This window comes from Poecilia mexicana, unplaced genomic scaffold, assembly GCF_051168715.1.
Source record: "Poecilia mexicana isolate PSO_F unplaced genomic scaffold, ASM5116871v1 scaffold_1, whole genome shotgun sequence".
In the NCBI taxonomy this organism is placed as follows: domain Eukaryota; kingdom Metazoa; phylum Chordata; class Actinopteri; order Cyprinodontiformes; family Poeciliidae; genus Poecilia; species Poecilia mexicana.
The window spans coordinates 3,077,363-3,096,905 of NW_028263370.1; the positions used below are offsets into that span (position 1 = coordinate 3,077,363).

General features: G+C 39.2%; 2 protein-coding genes across 3 annotated transcripts; both read right to left on the bottom strand.

Annotated features, from left to right (window-relative positions):
* Positions 1–531: 531 nt before the first annotated feature.
* On the bottom strand, positions 532–10,154 carry gprc5bb (G protein-coupled receptor, class C, group 5, member Bb). Its single transcript, XM_088006536.1, has 2 exons — positions 8,896–10,154; positions 532–3,219 (listed from the first exon to the last, which is right to left on the bottom strand). The coding sequence occupies exons 1-2, from the start codon at positions 9,995–9,997 to the stop codon at positions 3,068–3,070; spliced, it is 1,254 nt and encodes a 417-aa protein (XP_087862662.1). The 5' UTR covers positions 9,998–10,154; the 3' UTR covers positions 532–3,067.
* Positions 10,155–11,968: 1,814 nt separating this feature from the next.
* On the bottom strand, positions 11,969–19,536 carry LOC106908681 (uncharacterized). Of its 2 annotated transcripts, XM_014974840.2 has the most exons (5): positions 19,233–19,536; positions 16,043–16,495; positions 15,827–15,886; positions 14,434–14,581; positions 11,969–13,448 (listed from the first exon to the last, which is right to left on the bottom strand). In XM_014974840.2, exons 1-5 carry the CDS (start codon positions 19,414–19,416, stop codon positions 13,343–13,345), a joined length of 951 nt encoding a protein of 316 aa, XP_014830326.2. In that variant the 5' UTR covers positions 19,417–19,536; the 3' UTR covers positions 11,969–13,342. The 2 variants fall into 2 exon arrangements, with proteins under 2 accessions (XP_014830326.2, XP_087862709.1); XM_088006583.1 differs by lacking the exon at positions 19,233–19,536 and having other exon boundaries at positions 16,043–16,806.
* Between the last annotated feature and the right edge of the window lie 7 nt (positions 19,537–19,543).

Genomic DNA, 19,543 nt, shown 5'->3' on the forward strand with positions numbered 1-19,543 from the left:
TACAATGAAATACTTAAAGTCTCTTGTTTCTTGTAATTTTAATGATTATTACTTACAGAAAATGATGTTCGTTTGTGGAATACATGTTTGGGTCAATCAGACTCTGAAAAAAAACCCCTAAATATAATGGTGCTCAGGGCGCTTTACAGGGACCAGCTGCAGTCCAATTTTTAAATTGCGGCCCTGAGCAGCCCCTGCAGTTACACAGCAATGACTCACTCAGTATTGAATGGTTAATTTGAAAACACTCCCACAGGCAGCAAGACTTTTTTTTTTTGACTATTTTGTGAGATTTGAAGTGTTATGTCATGTGGCTCAATATTCACAGACCCATCATTGTGCTTTCAGTTGATTTTGAAGTTGGCTAAACAGTAGCTAGTGAGCCTGCAGCTTTTTTTCTGACTGTTGATATTGCAAAAATCAACTTAGTTTCACAAAAATATTTCAATTACTTTGAAACATTTATATTAGCGATACAGTTAGGATTTCTGGTTAGTCATTTTCAGAGCGCAAACTGTCAAATAATTTTTTTATTTCTTATGGCAGCCCCTTTTCTGAGGTTTTCTGTATTTGTGGAAATCAAATCAGTGCTGTAGTGTCGACACCTGATATTAAAAGCAACAGATCCTTAAGGAGAAGAAAGTGAAACCAGACAGTAAACTGTGCAAAGGATGTAATAGCCACTTAGTGCAAGTCACGTTACAAACATTCATTTTAACGCTGCCAGAAAACAGTGACAGTATTGTTCTTATAAACCCATCTGAAAAAGCATTCTTTCTTTACAGTAAAAGTTAAAAAGCAGGTTAGACAAGAGTTTTACATATTGATCCCATTATTTTCATTGTACAATGTACAAGCACTCACCTGCACACAAAAACAAAGCCATTGACAAGTTTACTTATTTTTGATTGGAGTTGCAGCAAAAAGGACTGGTCACAGTCGCATACGCAATGCATTAACTGGATATACCGTCCCAGCTTGTATTCACTGTTGCTCTGGAGACGAAGCTGAAAAACCTTTACTCATACGTACACAAAATGTTGTTCTGAAGTACCGGTTTGAAAAGCTGTTTCGAACTAGAGCTATCAAAGCAATAAGACTGTAATAGAAGCAACATACATACAATATATATATATATATATATATTTTTTTTTGGAAATTCACAGTTTTGGATGAATAAACATTATCTTTGTATTTCCCAGCAGTTAAAATAAAGAATAAACATATATTGAATTGTTTATTGAACCTTTCCAGTTATCTGCACTGACACATGAAGATAAGAGACACCACAGCCAACAATGCAAAAGAGCGAAGTGACTCCATTAAAGCAAGCAGGACTTCCTTCACTGCAGGTCAGTCTCCTCATGTTGTACTGACGCACTGATTCACGCCAAGTACCGAGAGGACAAACTGTCCAGCGGCTTTCAGTAGGTTATATGTTTTTATATTAAAATGCTTCTTTTACTGGTCTTATGCAATATTCCGATTTTTGAAACTGGATTTTTTTGGGGGTTTTCATTCGCTGTAAGCCATAAAGTTTCTAATCACCAAAAAACATACAGTGAAAGCATGTGGCATGTCATTTTCAGTGTTGTACTAGAGCAGCTGCTGCAAATAATTTCTTGATAATATAAACATTTCATCGAGATCCATTAATAAGATTAGCATGTAAGAGTCCTCCAGTTTGACTGGTGTAACTTGTGATAACAGCAAAATAAAGAAGCGTGGATACATGCATGACTACCAGGGACAACACAGTGGAGTATTTGGGGTTGTTCTAAGCGTTTAATATTAAACGGAGGAAATGTAACCACTTCTTTTTTTTTTAGTAAAATTGCAGACCACAAATTCCCCAAATATGCCAATTAAAAAAAAAGTCTAGCATGCTCTTTAGGTTTGTTTTGATCATTTGCTTATGAGATACTCTGGAGTTATGAGAAAATGTGCAGTTGGTGTCATTTTCCTTAATAAGGCAGCATCCAGTTTGTGTTGGTTTTAAATAGACATGAATGATTTGATTAATTCTTTATCTATGATGATAAATTGACTATAAAACCACTGTAACAAGTAACTCCCTTTGCTATATATTTTTATATATATGTATATATTTACAGTACATATAAATGTTTGTATAAATAAAAAATACTTAAAAAAAAAAACATCAAAAAACATTTAGATAAAATACTGTTCCCCCAGATTGTGCTTTCACATGCAACTCAAACAATCTTTAATCTCACAACTCCACCATGATCTCTGTACTGATGACTGACTGTGCAGGTTAGGTATTGCAGTTATCAAATGGCTTTTATTATACGCTTCCTTAAAGCATAACACTTACAGAATAACTACTGAGTTGGGACATTAACTACTGAGTTGGGACATTTCTTTACCCCTTAACAGCACCTGATAATCCAACGTTTTTAAAATAAAAATGTGCCAAAGTGTCCCGGCGAGTCAAAGGTCACTAAGAGAAAAACCCTGAAATACAACCCAGAGGTTAAGCAAGCTTTGTAGGCATCTGCTTGTCACTTACATTAAAGTCCTAAAAGGCTGAGTTTGACAAAAGTTCAGTTTATCGAACTAAGCTTCACTTATTAACAGAAACCAGTTGCCATGGCACTGGTGTCGAGGTGCTTGGATAGGATGTTAATTTCAACCACATTAAGGTTGACTTTCTTTCACATGTTCAGATTCTACGAGTTCAGTAATTCTCGTTCAGATAAATCATTTCCCTCATATTTATGTATTCCTCTGTGTAAATATGGCCACTACGCTCCATCCTCGTCTGAATGTCGTGCCGTCAAATCGATCTGTAAAATAAGCTAAAAAGTTAGTCTGAAATACCATTTGTAGTTGTCTTTTAAATATAATATTAAAACATGTGTGCAGAAACACAAACACATTAAAACACTTCTTCTTCTTCTTCTTCTTAAGTAACGGGAAACCCTTCGGCATCACAAAAGTGGCTTGACTGTAACCCTGTCTTGTGTTACCATAGGCGCCTTCCAGTGTAGTTAATGGGAGCTGTGGGCATCTGCAAGAGATGTGGGAATATTTAGGGACAGATTTAAAGGGATGTAGAGTGTTTGTGCCTGCCGATACTTACCGTGCCGCCGTTCATGACCAAAGCCATCTCAGTGGGTTGGTAAACATGGCCTCTGAAGGCGATGCCTGGGCGCAAGCTGCCATGGCTGCTGTGGTACGTTCCACTTCGGACAGCTGCAAGAGCAGTCGATGCAAAACATGCACACAAAAAAATTACCAGTGTGGCAGAGTCTGCATGTTATGTTTTTAAACTCCCCTCAAACACACCATTGTTATTTTTGAAGCGTCTCATGAAGCGTCATTCGGTCATTATTTACCGAATGACGCTTCATGAGAACTGTCATAAACATTCATAAAGACTTCTTTATGTTCATGATAGGTGTTATGTCGTGTTTATGACAGCTTCATGTCAGTCTTATGCTCACCCCTTCAAATAAAGTGTTACCGCATCATTTAACTAGATAACCATTAGCATAGCTACCGTGGCTACTGTGCGCTTTTTCCAATAAAAGATCATAACAAACAAACGAAAAAGAAAACATAACATATTAGTCTTTGCTAATTTTATCGTTAAACTGGTCAAAATGATGAATCACGTGAACACAAAGATTCACTTTGCCTTTATGACCTGGGTTTGTCTGCATTTGTTCTTCAGAGCGGCCGCGTGAATCTGAGCTGTGTCACCCAAATGAACTTTCCAGACATTTTACATTTAAGCACATCAGAAAGAAAGCACAGTATCAACTTTTAAAACGACTGCCTGCTGGATGGCATGCAGCCTAAACAGCCATTATTTCAGCCCCTGTTTCTGACTCACTGTGCCACGTTAAGAATAACTGTGCGTGAGGATGGCTTCATGAGAAATTCTGCAGAACCGAAATGCTTGCAGAGGAGAGAAGAGACGGCGGAGAGGAAACAAACAGATGGTTGCTGCTGAATCCGTTTTGCAGTGGATAATTTGGAGCCTCTCTAAAGTCTTGTATGTTTCTCTGCAATATCAATTCACTCTCTGTCTGGAACGGCTGCTCTCTGGCAAAGCCCACAGACACAGCGGTCTCCAAGGCAACGTTGATATTTTATGTCATTACTGTAACAAAAGAAAAGCGCTTTTCACCGGAGTTGGAGCAGCACCATAAAACATACCTGGCTTGAGTTTGGGATCTGTTTTCACAAAGATAGAAACGAAAATTATGTACAATTTGTACAGATATAACATCTGTATGATATTAAAAGATATCATACAGATATCTTTTGATATCATACAAATATGATATCTGTATGATATCATATCATACAGACATGATATCATACATACCTGTATGATATGTATATCATACAGATATGATACTGTATGATATCATACATATCTTTTATGTATGATATCTTTTATTTTATTTTAAGAAGCTTAATCAATAATGAAAGGAAGTAAAACTCCAGTTTTACATATCTTATTTTTTAAGGAGATTTCAAACTTTTGAACAACTTAAAACGAAAGGATTCTGCTGACTGTAAAACATTTCTTTGTTTTAAAACATGCTGCATCACCTTTTAACTGTACCAGGCACTTAGTTGTACCTTGTCCCTGATTCGTTAATATCGACCGTACCGTAAACACCGTATACCAGCAGCTTCCTGCATCTCAACATTTTTTCACAGTCTACGTTATTTCTTATCAAAGATCAACTCCTGATGTGTGCAGCGGGGTTCAGAAAAATGTAGCGATTAGTTGAAGAGGAATGACTCACAGATTTCCATCTTGTGAAGGCTGGTGGATATTCAGACATTTCATGAGATGTAATTGGGTTTTTTGTTTTGTGCAGCAGGTACTTATCCTTGCAGCCCCAACCATACCCCCTTCCCCAATGACCCTGGCAAAATAAGCAGTTGCACAAGATGGGCGGATTGATTTACACAAAGCCATGACAAAGGAGATATTCAAACCTTGATGTGACTCAGATTGAAATGTGCTTTTTTTTTGCACCCTTATTTAAAACTTGAATGCCGTCTAAATCATGTAAATGTACCAGATTGGGAGACAATCCATTTATTTATCCCACGTTACCTGTATTCACACATTTACAATTAATATACAACCCCTGGCAAAAAGTATGGAATCACCAGTGTTGGATGAGCAGTCATTCAGACATTTCATGCTGTAAAACAAACTCGGATCAAAAACATGACACAATATTAAGGTCATTCCAAAGTGCAACTTGTTAGCTTTCAGGAACACTCAAAGAAATGAAGAGAAAACATTGTGGAAGTCAGTGAATGATACTTTTATTGACCAAACACAGGGAAATAAATATGGAATCACTCAATTCTGAGGAAAAAAGTATGGAATCATGAAAAACACATAAACAAAAGACCATTCAAAATACATCACTAGTATTTAGTTGCACCATCTTTGGCTTTTATAACAGCTTTTAGTCTCTGAGGCATGGACTTGATGAGGGACAAACAGTATTTGGTGCCTACTCTCTTTGATAGCAGTTGCCAGATCAGCTTTGCAGGTTGGAGCCTTCTTGTGGAACATTTTTTTCAATCTCCACCACAGGTTTTCTATTGGGTTGAGATCTGGACTATTTGCAGGCCATGACATCGACTGAATGTGTCTTTCTTCAAGGAATGCCTTCACTGTTTTTGCCCTATGGCACGATGCATTGTCATCTTGGAAAATCATTTCATCATCTCCAAACATCTGTTCAATTGAAGGGATGAGAAAACTGTCCAAAATGTCAATGTAAACTTGTGCATTGATAGAAGAATTAACCACAGTCATCTCCCCAGTGCCTTTGCCTGACATGCAGCCCCATATCATCAAGGACTGTGGAAATTTGGTTGTTTTCTTCAGGCAGGCCTCTTCATAAATCTCACTGGAACGGCACCAAACAAAAGTTCCAGCATCATCACCTTGTCCAATGCAGATTCTTGACTCATCACTGAAGACAACTTTCATCCAGTCATCCACAGTCCATGATTGCCTCTCCTTAGCCCATCGGAATCTTGTTCTTTTATGGTTAGGTGTCAATGCTGGTTTTCATTTAGCTTTCCTGTATTGAAATCCCACCTCCTTTAGGCGATTTCTTACGGTTCGGTCACATACATTGACTCCAGCTTCCTCCCATTTATGCTTCATCTGTTTAGTTGTACTTTTTTGGTTTTCAAGACAAATGACCTTTAGTTGTTTGTCTTGACGCTTTAATGTCTTTCTTGGTCTACCAGTACGCTTGGCTTTAACAACCATTCCATGCTGTTTGTGTTTGGACCATATCTTGGATACAGCTGACTGTGAACAGCCCACATCTTTAGCAACCATGCGTGAAGGGTTACCTTCTTCAAGAAGTTTCACAATCCTCTCTTTTGTTTCAAGGGACATTTCTCTTGTTGGAGTCATGGTTCTCGCCACTCCACTTCGTCCAGCAGCCCTCCAAGGTGTCATGACTGCAGGTGTTTTGAACTGCACACTAACGGGCACATCTAATCTGGGGCAGGTGTCCATTTAGGGAAAGGAAATAGACTGGGTGTGTCCTTTTTTCTACCTCCAATTTGAGTGATTCCATACTTTTTTCCTCAGAATTGAGTGATTCCATATTTATTTCCCTGTGTTTGGTCAATAAAAGTATCATTCACTGACTTCCACAATGTTTTCTCTTCATTTCTTTGAGTGTTCCTGAAAGCCAACAAGTTGCACTTTGGAATGACCTTAATATTGTATCATGTTTTTGATCCGAGTTTGTTTTACAGCATGAAATGTCTGAATGACTGCTCATCCAAGACTGGTGATTCCATACTTTTTGCCAGGGGTTGTATTATAAGAATGCATGAAGGAGACTTTCACATCAATTTATAACTTTGCTCGTAGATGTTTAGTAAAATAAGTGATTGTCATGATGTGTGTTGATGGTGGACCCAAATGCAGTAAGGCAGAGACGTGAAGTGATAAATATTTCATGAAAAAAAATGATAAAAAAAAACTTATAGGCAGCCAGGGTAGAACATAAAACACAGGAACTAGGAACAAAAACAAAAAACCCACTAAGGAGAACACAGGGAGCCAGGGTAGAACAAAAAACTGAGAAGTCAGGAACAAAAAAAACCTCAGCAAGATGAACAGGGAAGCAACGGGTCATAATGGGAGGAATCAGAGCAGGAGATGTGTTTAAATACTGTGAGGCTGAATGCTGGAGCAATATGCCATAAAACAGACACCAGGCTGCTGTAATTAAAGAAAGAGGCTAAGGAGCACAGAATTATAATAATAATAAAACTAGAATCAATAAATCAACACAGGGCCTGACAGTGATGCCAGTTTGTTTCACAATCCAATCCAAGCTGATCCAAAGTAAGCTCCTTCAGAGATTCCCAATTGATTTTTGATAAATGTCTGAAGGTGGCTTTATAGGCATAGTTTCATTATTTGTCATTAGTGAAGCTATACTTTACATAATTTGGTTTGGAAAGAAAACTAAATCTCTGCCAAATGTGAAACTTCAAAAAACATTGTGGCTTTGGTCATGCTTTTCACCTGAAAGAGTTGTGAACTTACTGAAGTTGTTTGCCTTTCAAGATTTTACCCAATTGTTGAACTGACACATAAAAATAGCATTTTCTGTCCACTAGGTGGCACAGCAGTAAGATTATTGCATTATTGATGGCTAATGATTCATAATGACTTGCTAAGTTAAGACATAGGAGGAGTCTCTACTTTTCTTTGGCTGCCAGCTTTATTGATTTTCTTGAATTTAAGATAAAAACAAGGCACACATATGATCTAAACTTTATGAAATTAGATAAGTTATATCGACTTCACAAATATACTTTTATGAAACAGCCTGTTTATTATTGTATTGAGCACGAGCGCCAGAGCTGACGTTTCACACGCATGAACCTTTTTCCACCTCAGACGTGTGAAACTTCAGTCCTCAGGCGATTTAACTTTTGTGATCAAACACACCTGAATTAAATCAACAAATTTCTTACTCATAAAACGCCCCCTCTTAGCTGTAGATATAGTTTATAAAGCAGTTTGTGATAGCATCTTTATCTTTGTGTTTTTAATTACATTAATGATTAGCATTTAAAACTTAGAGTGATTACTAATAAAAATAAATGTTTGACTAAAGTAGGCTCCTGCTGTTTTTTCTTTTTTTTTTTTTAATCCAGAATTGAAATGTAATCAGGCAGAATTAATGTTAAATACATGCTAATGTGACAAATACACAAGAATCTCCCACTTCTTTGAATTTATGATAGAAACGGTTAAGTGGAAATAGAAAGACATTTTTTCAGGCGTATGTTTTAGGTTCATTAATACATTAATATAGTTTAATGAAGATTGCTGCTGTGCTTTTTGAACACAAACTTGAAAATAAGTAAAGACATATGTTGTTTTCCTACTTAATTCGATATTCTCCATTAACAGCTGGTAGATTAAATTGCTGCTCCATGTATTTATTGCTAGCGGGAACCACGCTGTTGGAAATGCTACTTGGTGTTAACATCTTCCTCCCTGTGAGGATGAGTGTTATTTTTAGAGGTCCTTTGTGTTGTTTTGCACTTGTTGTGTGAGGTCTATTTTTAGCCACTTTGTACCAATAATTGTTAGAGGTGTTGAACTGGATATAGTTAATTTTATCCACTTAGCTTCTAACGTATGGTTTTCACATTCTGCATGGAAAACTGTTGACCCCATCCAATTGTCAAATCTACGTATGCTGCAGTTTTCATCACATAATTGTCTGAAAATGTCAAACCTTTTCAAAATTACTTACTCTTGCTATTTTATAGAGAAACTGACCATCGGCCACTGACACAACAAACAGAACCACAAGCACACGTCGGGCTTACTTGCACTGTGCTCCTCCATTGAGAAGGCCTGATTTTCTTGAAAAGACTGGTGAGAATGTGCGGGGTGATCGTCTCCGAAATGAGGAGCCGGCGACGCGCGGCCGGTGTCGAAGAAATCTTGCGTGTCGGATTGCGTTGGATTTTGGAGACACAGGTAGGACTCTGGGATGGCGTGGAACAGCAGCAGGATCCAGCCCTGGATCACCAAGGCCACAGCCAGCGCAGGCTCATCCAACACTTTTGCATCCTTGTTTCCTCCTCTTTCCCTGCTCCCTCTCCCTCTCAACGCCTGGTTGCCGTAAAGGTAAAACCCTAGCCAGGCCACCCAAAGCAATGCGGACGCCAAACTGGACAGGAAGACCCAGACGGCATTGCACTTCCATCGTCGCTTCTCAGTCTCTCCTTCTGTATCTTCTTCTCTGCCGTCTCCTCCGTCTTCTCCGAACTCTCCTCCGCAGAGCACCACTCCGAGGGAGAGACCCATGGCTATGAGGAGCAGGCCCAGAGTGTAGCTGCACATCAGAGCAAAGTCTAAGGGAGGATATTCGCATGCTGGGTGACCCTCTCTCACGACAGTCAACAGAACCCATTCAGCAGAGATTATCCCCTGAACCAAAGCCAACGCCAGTCCCAGCGCTGCCAGCGTGCTCCCAGTGGGGCTCGACTTTCCAGCCACCAGCCGCCTGAGTCTCACACCTTGAACTAGCAAGCAGGAGAAGCAGAGGGCAAAGAGGGGTCCCCAAAAGGCCCTGCGCACCACGCAGAGCACCTGGGTCTTCCCCACCAAGAAAGCCAGAGAGATGGTGAAGATCCCGAGGAGGGTCCCCAGGAGCAGGAGCAGAGGGCCGAGACCGGAGCGCCTGGCCGGGTCGGAAACCCCGCGCAGCTTGACGATGAGAAACACCGCAAGAACCAAAGAGGTGAGGCCGCCGCTGCAGGCCACAGCCTCAAGGACGACGCCCCACACCGCCTCTAGGTCGCACAGCACTCTGTAGGGGGCTTCCACGCCCACGCTGCATCCTCGGGGAGGTGGGGGTGTGGGCTGAGACGAGCTGCAACTGATCAAAGTCAGGAGGCAGATGACAAAAGGGCTGATGGCCATCTTGGCGACAAACAAGGAAAACAGGGCAAAGAGAGACACAGTTAGAGTTAGATAAGCAACAAGTCATTTCATCCATTCATTTCTACGTCACGTGGCGTTACACGAGCACATCAGCTGCTCTCGCATCTTCATTCTGAGAAAAATGGCGAAAACAGCAATTTCTGCTTTTATTCCACAAGCCTCTTGTGTGATGCTGTTCAAACACACACACATACACACACACACACACTGCACAGAATAGCACAGGTTTTAGCACTGGGCAATAGTTTCCATGGAAATGGGAAACAGCGTGGGCTGGTTACATTGCATACTGGGCTTTTCAGGAGTCGAGTTCAGTACCTAAAAGCACAGAACAACACAACACTCTGCACGCACACACACACATACACAATAATTATTCACACTTGGATTGATTTAATGAATATAATGCATTCTCCAGCCCTTACCACAGCATTAACATGCACCTTTAAATTAACTGCTACCTTGATACAGAAAGCTTGTACCAAAAAACTAAAAAAAACCTGTAAATCAGTGCTTTCTTATGGTTTCAAATGTAAATTGTTGCGTAAAATGAAAATGACCACATTTCATACAAAGAAGTAAAACTCACCTCAGATGAATTCTTGACTTGAATTCTGGGTCACTCACAGAGCAGATATATCATCATTTCCCGCACATCATTATTTGACATGACTTAAGTCTCTCTTGAGTGTTTTCAGATTCTCACTTAATGAAGTCCTCGAGGCAGCAGAAACGAAACGGTTTCCATTTTGTTGCTGCCTTTCCTTTCAGCTCTGACTGCTTGAAAGTACGACAGCACACTTTGAAAGACCTCCGGCGTCTTGCTGATGTAGTGACTTGTCCAGCTGCTCCGAGAAGAAGAGGAAGAAGAAGAAGAAGCCACAATTATGATGCATGCCTCGAGACTTCACACACCCACACGGTCAAATATATCTTCAGCCTCTTTCGCTCCTTTCTCTCTCACTCCCTCTGTCCTCATCTTTCTGTTCGTGCAGTCTGCATGTCTGAGTTGCTTTCTCTCTCTCTCTCTCTCTCTCTCTCTCTCTCCCAGCTTCACGCTGAATCTGCGGAGGTGTCAACAGAGCAAGAGAGAGAGATGCAGTCCCAGCTTACCTCTGCTCGCCCACACACACACACACGGGGCAGTGTGATTAGCTGTTGCACCTGTCTCACCAGGAAGAAAAGAGGAAGTAAGCTCAGTACATAAGCATGGCAGTTCACAGCCTGTCCGGCATTAATCACTTCGTTTGCACATCTTGGTGTTATTTCATCTTGGTGTTATTTCCCGCCTTCGTGCTCCTACTTCTTCTGCTTCTCAGTCCCTTCTAAACTGGGGGGGATTTTTGCTGACAAACGATGAATTGCCGTGTTATTAAGAACTGCTCTGAAATGGAGATGAAGACGGGAGGCACGCTGCAGAAAACGGGCATCTCGGTTGAGAAAGAGCAGATGGTCGCTCTAAACACAGGTGAGCCTTTGGCCATGTGACCATCCCAGTAGAGAGCGTTGCATAATGCCCTGGAAGACATGATTCAATTAAGTCTGTTAAGAGAGGAGTAATCTCCAACCCTCTACATGCGGGGATAAAGAAGGACACAGGGAATGTCATGACAAAGTGCCGTCCATGAAGGGATTGGTGTGCGAGACGTTTTTGCGCTGTTTCGTTGAGCCAGAAATCCAAAATCTGTCAATTTTAATAATTTTTTTAACTCCTGCAAGTAGGGTGTGACAATACCTAAACCTCTTGAGATGGGAAGAGACGCGACATTGAGTTCACAAGAGCGAGATGGGTCAAAAGGGTAGGTGGTTCAGACAGAGGCCAGGTTCTATGAAGAAGCGCTGTATTTACTCGTGGAAAGTTTGGAAGCTGTAGTTTTACAGTGCAAGTCTCCGTCCTGTTAAATAAAACTTTGTACTGTGCGAGGAAGCCTTCATGAATGAGCACAAATACAACATTTTTTAAAGATTTATTTTGAAATATTTTAGGATTTTGTTTAATTTCACAAGGAATGAGATTCATTTAAGTTTTTGAACAATTGTGAAATGTGCTATTTACAGTCAAAGAAATCTACTTTCGAAAACAAAACCACATGCTCACTCAAATCAAAGCATAAAACATTATAAATCACATTATAAATTTAAATGAGCATATTTGGTCTAAAAAAAATTCAAAACTACATCTTCTTGAAAATTCGAATATGATTTAATGATGATTATTTACTATTTACATACATGGTCTCTAGAATAATAATCACAAAGTAAATGTTCACAGAAGCATACGATATAAACTAACAATGAATCATTTTTAAAAGATTTAAGCATATTACATTTTTATTAAAAACATACATTGATGCAAATCTTTTCAAGAAATTAGCTTTTAAATATCTTTTGATATGTTTAACACATTGGCTAATGCTCCGATTGTACAATTATAAAATTATTTGTTTGTATATGCAAAGGTAAATAAAAAAAACCTTCTTTCAGTGTTTCAATAAAATATCAATATTTCAACAAAAGCAGTCTATTAAAGAGACATTCAATAACACGATGAGCAAAGCTTTGTTTTCACATCTAAATCTGCTGTATGTAATGTAACTTTCATTAAGAAGATATGTTTGTTTTTTTTTACAAATTTGCTATAAGTGTCACTATGTTATGATAGAGTATAGCCTCCTTCCTGTGGTCCCACTGTCATGCAGAAATACACTGTCTGTCAGAAAAAAACAATCAGAGCTAGAAGGAGGGTGTTGGTGCTGTCAATCATGCCTCTGTTTGCACTGCTCACAGCCTCCCTCTTACTCTCTGCAACACTACAATTTCTCCCCTCCATCAGAGCCTGCCATCAATGCTCAGGCTAGTTAGCAAAGCCACAGATGTTGACAGATAATTAGTTTTCCTGCAAATGTAAGTTGTTTCTCGCTTGTTAGCAAGGATTACACCATGCATCCTGTACACAAGCGTGATTGACGGTGCTACAACCCTCCTTCTGGCTCTGATTGGTGTATTTCTGGAGGTGACAATGCCCCATGGTATATTAAACTGTCACAAGATAGTGAGAGTCTTTAAAATGTCAAATACATTTTGCTAAGTTTCCGACTGCAGCCTTTATTGTCAGAAAAAAACACAATTTCTCCTGATCTTAAGTTAAATGATCATATCCAGTTATAAAAATAACCCTTTAGCAATAAAAATAATTCAGAGTAAAGCAGTACATGTTCATAATACGTTTTAACAGCTTGATAAAAGACATCAGGAAAATTTAATAAGTGTATTTACAGTCCATCTTAATGGATGTCCAGCATGCGGGTCAGGTATTGATGGATTTCACCTGCGTTTGTAGAGGTGCAGGACGTTGTTACACTGTGGGCAGGAATGCTGCACATCCTTGCAAGAATTCACGCAGAAGGGGATACAGCTGCACGGCCAGCAGCTGATGTGAAGCATAGGATAAAAAGATGCAGAATAATAATTGATCATGAGCACAATAGTATTTTGGTCATTAAATATTTGCTTCACCATGAGTTGTGAACCAAATATTAAAAAAAAAAAGAAGTAAAATTCATACTTGAGCTTGAAGAGTTATTCATTATATTTTCTAAATTAAGAGATGATGCTGTACCAGGGCTTTATACTTAAACGCCCACATTTGTTCAGAATTCTCTGCAAATCCGCGTTTATGTGCAATGGCATAAAAGTGCCTCTTGGGGGCAGTAGAATCATAGGGGATTTTTTTTTTTATCCGTCACTCCTGAATTCTCTGGTGACGTCGTTTGACGCTGCAGCTTTTTGTTAAGAACGGAAACGCATTTACTGACCGACAACCACACCCAATCAGTTGTGCTTGCAATCTAAGGACTACACTTCAAACGAATCTTAAACACAGTCTGCATAATTTACATGAATATAAAAATAAACGACCTGTCCAGGTTGTAGCCCTTTTATGCCAGTTGTGATAATGGATGGTTGGATAAAAATAAACAGTTTTGACTCGAGCATGAATTACCCAGAAAAACTTTAAATTTTTTATATTTTCTACGAAGTGCCGTCCAGTTTGCTCTTGGACGTTCTTTACATCTGGGGTTAATCAATGATAAAATGAAAAACATGAACTGTGGGAGGAAGCAGAGCAACCAGTCAATCAGCAGGAACCTAAAGCAGAATAGACTGAAGTAACTTCACTTTGTGGCAAAAAAAAAAGTTTTTAAAGGTGGTGGTGCTCAATATTTTAAAGTTTATTAATTACAATATTGTTATTATCCACATTGTATCCAAGTTTATTTCAAGTTTTACAACTTTTATGTTTAATGACACCTCAAACAGGCCCAGAATCATTCATTTTCTTGGACCATCATTAGTTTGTATGATACACAGAAATACAACATTCTGTGTATTTCTATGTGGTAGTTTATACTCACAATAACAACAACAGCACTCCAAAAATGATCCAGGTTAGCATGCCCACTTTGTATTCAATTGAGGTCACAACAGTGTTCTTGCAATGCGGACAAAGCATACTTCCAGCAACGTCAGTGGGCATGTGTTGCACCAACAACACCTGGTTACCTGTCAAGCACACTTTGTTAAAACACACAGTCGAGATACACACACACACACACACGCACACACACACACACACACACACACACACACACACACACACACACACACATATATATATATATATAGCGGATTGGACATCTTGTGACTACCATTGGACCCACATGCGCCATTGCAATACATTGAGTCGGTAACACTGATGGTCGGGGAGATGACACGCTGCAAACAATATAACGCAAAATATCTCAATAAGTGGGGGCAGTTCTTTGGTATTAATTGTCAACACTACCACAAGATGCGGTTTGTAGCCACAGGAAAACATCAACAGAGAGAGCAAGGTTTAGCCACAGTTTTAAGTTTTCAAATTCTTTTAAAAAAAGCAAATCTGCTGGGTCCTTGTGGCCAGATTATTTTGTCAAGGTGTATATTGTTGAGTGGATCCAAATGCAGCAGCCGTGGAACGTTGAGTTGATATTTTTTTAATGAAAAGATGAAGCAACTTACAGAAAAATCTAAAAGGGCGAAAAGGAACTCAACCATGACAATCTGGGGGGGAAACGACAACAGGAAACAGATGGGAAAAATAACCGAAGAAGACAGGAGAATCCGGCAAGGAGTGACTGAGAATAAGGTGCTTAAATACTTGGGAGGTTGAATGCTGAACAAAAGACCTGGGCTGATGAGCTTACAGATTGCAGGTGTGAGGGGAGAGACAAAGTGCCACAGGCAACGAGGGAGAGTACACATTGACTTGGAAATAACTATAACACTAAGGAATGACTAGACCAATGAAACATAATAAAATAGAATCACTAAGCAGCAACTGATCTGGAAATGGAAGCAAGGCAGAACTAAAAGACTAAACTAAGGAACACAAAAAATGACAAAATCCCAAACCAAACTCAAACAACCCCGGATCCTAACAAATAAAATATTTTTAAAAATCACAACCTTGGCAATTTTCTCAGCTTTAACTTAAGCCATATTTGATAGAAATCAGATAGGAAATAAGGGCAATATGGCCATTTTGTGACAGATTCATGGTCATCCCACATCCTTACAGTACGATTTGGTTCATATGACTCAATGCAAAGTAATATAGTCTGCAGGCGCACGTCACAACCAGTACACACTGTCCAATCCAGTAATATATTAAGACCCATCACCATCTCCAAAACACTAGCACTCATATTTTAAACTTTAATCTAGTTTTCAGTAACGAGAAACAAACCTGACAAACGATAGACTCACCTGAGTGAAGAATCTGATTTTGTTGTGTTGTGGCAACATACTGCACAACTGGTTGCTGAACTAGACACATAAAAACATTGAACTTGCAGTTAACTGAATGAAATTTAAACTGGTCAACACATTACAGCACATACATATATGAAGATACACAATAACTTAGTTTTCCCTTATGATCATGCAGGTTCAATGACACTGATATGGTTTCTGATCTCTTACCAGGTTGGGGATATTGCTGAGCTCCAGATTGGGGATACTGCTGAACTCCAGGTTGGGGATACTGCTGAACTCCAGGTTGGGGATACTGCTGAACTCCAGGTTGGGGATACTGCTGAACTCCAGGTTGGGGGTATTGCTGAACTCCAGGTTGGGGGTATTGCTGAACTCCAGGTTGGGGGTATTGCTGAGGGTCTGGCTGTGCACTTTCCTGACCAACATGCTGAGTAGAAGAATGAGGTTGCTGCTGATCAACACCCTGGGAATGTTCCTGATGAACAGACTTGGACACCGGCTGGTTGTCGTTCTCAGCAGCAGGATGATCAACGGGATTAGGCTGACTGGTGAGCACACTGGGGTCCAAAGGTGGGCCAGGATATGGTGGCGCTGGGATATCTGGAATTTCTAAAGTACCTTCAGTATCTGGAGGAGGTCCGTTACCTTTTTCCATTTTATCTGTCAAAAAAGTAAAAAAAAAAAAAAAAAAAAATGATAGCAAAGCGTATAATATCAAATATGTCCAGGGGTTCTTCTGATGCCTTTCATTGAAGAAGCAGAAGTAAACTGTGACAGCAAGCTTGTCAAAGGCTAAAGATAAAAACAGGGCTTGAGTGCAGCATGGAGGAATGCATAAAAAGTTGTTATTCAGGTTGGGGCGTTTAAAAGTAATGCTTGACTTCTTTCCAAAACAAAACTCACTGTGTGCGTAACTTGGCATAAGGTTGCATTCTGCAAGAGTATCATCTGACAAAAATAGGCCTTGGGATACCTATCTAAACTGGGCAGGTAAAATTATTTGCTGTGTCATTTTAATGTATTTATACTTTCAAGATGCCTTTTTGAGTCACCTACGATGCAACAACAAATTTTAGTAAATCATCTAGTGGTTTTATGTGGTAGAACAATAAAATGTAGTGGAATGAGGTGTGACATAAGGCAGCACAAATAAGTAGGAAAAAGACCTGGTTGCAAACTTTTTGAAGGATAAAAAGCTTGAAAGGCCCTTGTGTAGCTCCTCTCTCTGCCTCTCATAGAGAAAGTATGTATGTAATACCCCTTTATATTCCTCATCAAGAAACAGAAGGAATATGGTACATGTGTAAATCTTCTCAGATCGGGCCATCCTTATAAGCTGACACTATAAGACGGAGACTACTGAAAGAGGCTACCTGGACTCCTTTGACTAAGCTGAAGAAGTTAAAAACTTCAGCAGTCAAGATGAGAGAGACTCTGCATACATTCCCTGGGGTTGGTTCCAGTCGAAACTTTATGGGAGCGTGGCAATGAGAAATCCCCTGTTGAGGAAATCTCACATCGAGACTCAAGGAGACTCCAAGATCAAGTGAAAGGAGGAGGCCCTTGAAGACCCGTAGAGGTAGAAGGTAAAAAAAAAATAAGTCCAGCAAAATATAGGGAAATCTTGGGGCACAATTTGTTTCCATCTGCAAGAGAACTACGACTTTGGAGAACTTTTTTTTTTTTTTAAGCAAGACAACAATCTGAGGCATCCGGTTGAAGCTATACAGAAGTGGTTTGAAGACAACAAGGCAGATGTTCTGGAATGGCCCAGTCAAAGTCCCAATCCCATACATAAATTGTGGCAGGACTATTGCTGTTGGTTGTTGACAAACAGCACCCCTCCCCATCTTTGTCACAGTGGACAGTCAGAATGTAAGTTCTGGGAATGAAGCAGGTGCTTTCCACTCAACTTAACCAGTTCAACAGGTGAAATGCTGACTCATCGATAGGCCCCAGCAGGATGCTTGTTAGCTGAGTCATTTTAACCATTGTTCTTTTTCAGCACAGTTATTTCTGTTCATTTTGATGATGTCAACAAAAAAAAGGGAACAGTCTGGTAAGTCTCCTAAGTCTAAGTCTGGTATTTTCTACCACTTTGGGAAGTGAGTCTGTGTGGATAGCTCTTAATCAGGCTTGCACTTCTGGACATTGAAATTCTACAACATTCTTTCTTGTAAAGTTCGTTCATTTGTCATGTTTTTCCAAAATTATATTTTCACCATGTTATTTATTCAATTGTAAAATGTCACAGTTCCAAACTCTATCCCAGATTGTATATAGAAACATTGGACGAGCCATTTCAAAGGCAATGCAAACACTTACCATAAACAGCAGCTGTGACTGTATTAGCACTGAAGCAATATAGAAGTTTGGAAGACCCAGCTTTTATTTTGGTAGTCCACTTCCACTTAACAAAACAAGAGAATATGCATATTAGCTAAATACTTAGCTGTGAGAAAAACTATTTAGTTTGCAGCTGAATGTTTGGTTTGTGAACTAAATATTTATAAATGTTGGAACTGTGACATTTGGAAACATAACATAGTGAAAATATGTCTTTGAAAAAAAAAAAGGACCCCGATTTATTTTATTGGACAAAATAACCTAAAATATTGCTGTTACTTTTTTCAATGTGTAACTTTATAAACAACATCCGATAGGGCTGGAGATGTTGCCAGAACTTGCATGTAATGTGTCATTTTTTATTATGAAGTGAATGTAAAGGACGCAAGCGGTTACACATAATAAAAAGGAAAGCAAATCAAAACATCCCAAGCAGCCTGAGATCGCAGACCTTGTTTAACCTGTCCACCACCTGTTTTATGAAAAGCTTATGCACTGCGATCTGTTTTCAGACAGCTTCTGAATCTTCTCCACACTGAAAGAGTTTTTGCCCTTCAGAATTTGCTCCATATGCATCATAGGCATTTCTCTTTCACAATAATAAATGCATGTGCTACTTTACTTGTAGGAAACATGTGCCTGCTTTAACTTTATGTTAAGGCATGTATGCAAAATTAATGGATTACAATATTATTGAGAAGGCAATTTGTGTCAGTAGCTCAATTCACCTTGTTACACATAGAATGGTGTTTTTAAAGCTTTATTTATGTTCATTATGATGTTTTCCTGCTTACAGCTTATGAAAACACAATAAGCTAAGAATATAACATCAAACAAATAAAAACCTTTGCAGACATGAGACGTTATGCTCAGTAGCTGCTTAAAGATTAACTTAAAAAGTTACCTTTAATCTGTATGTCGTAATTCCAGAAACAACTGAATTTTTCTTTTTTTACTTATTGTTATAATCTGGGATAAAGTGAGCAATACACAGCACTGTTGGTGTATTTTTAGTGTCTTCTCTTAATCTGTATTTTCTAGGTTTTCTCACCTTTGGATGGATTTGCTGAATGTCTTGAAAGACGGTCAAGAGGAGTCACAACAACCAGAGCGTCCTGTTTATCTGATGCTGAGCAATCGCTAAGGTGAAACACACTGTTGAAGTAAAAGGTGGTGCAACATAACAGGCATGCAGAAGTAGGTGTAGCTTCTTTAAAAATAACTTCAACAAACATCTTGCTGCCAAGTGCAGATTTGTAAAGAGAAGTGTAGACTGACCTTAGTTTACCTTTTGTTTTTTCTTGGCATTTTGTATGGGGAGAAAAGATCTTGAACACATTTTTTAGAGTGGCAAAGTAATTA

What these genes read in the sequence shown, in the direction of transcription:
- LOC106908681 (XM_088006583.1), bottom strand. Translation starts at nt 16,757, where the DNA reads ATGCCAAGTTACGCACACAGTGAGTTTTGTTTTGGAAAGAAGTCAAGC. An exon ending in TCAGCAATATCCCCAACCTG is followed by an intron (nt 15,887 to 16,042) that starts GTAAGAGATCAG and finishes TTATGTGTCTAG; the next exon opens with TTCAGCAACCAGTTGTGCAG. An exon ending in AAATCAGATTCTTCACTCAG is followed by an intron (nt 14,582 to 15,826) that starts GTGAGTCTATCG and finishes TGTGCTTGACAG; the next exon opens with GTAACCAGGTGTTGTTGGTG.
- gprc5bb (XM_088006536.1), bottom strand. Translation starts at nt 9,997, where the DNA reads ATGGCCATCAGCCCTTTTGTCATCTGCCTCCTGACTTTGATCAGTTGC. An exon ending in AATGGAGGAGCACAGTGCAA is followed by an intron (nt 3,220 to 8,895) that starts GTAAGCCCGACG and finishes CTGCTCTTGCAG; the next exon opens with CTGTCCGAAGTGGAACGTAC.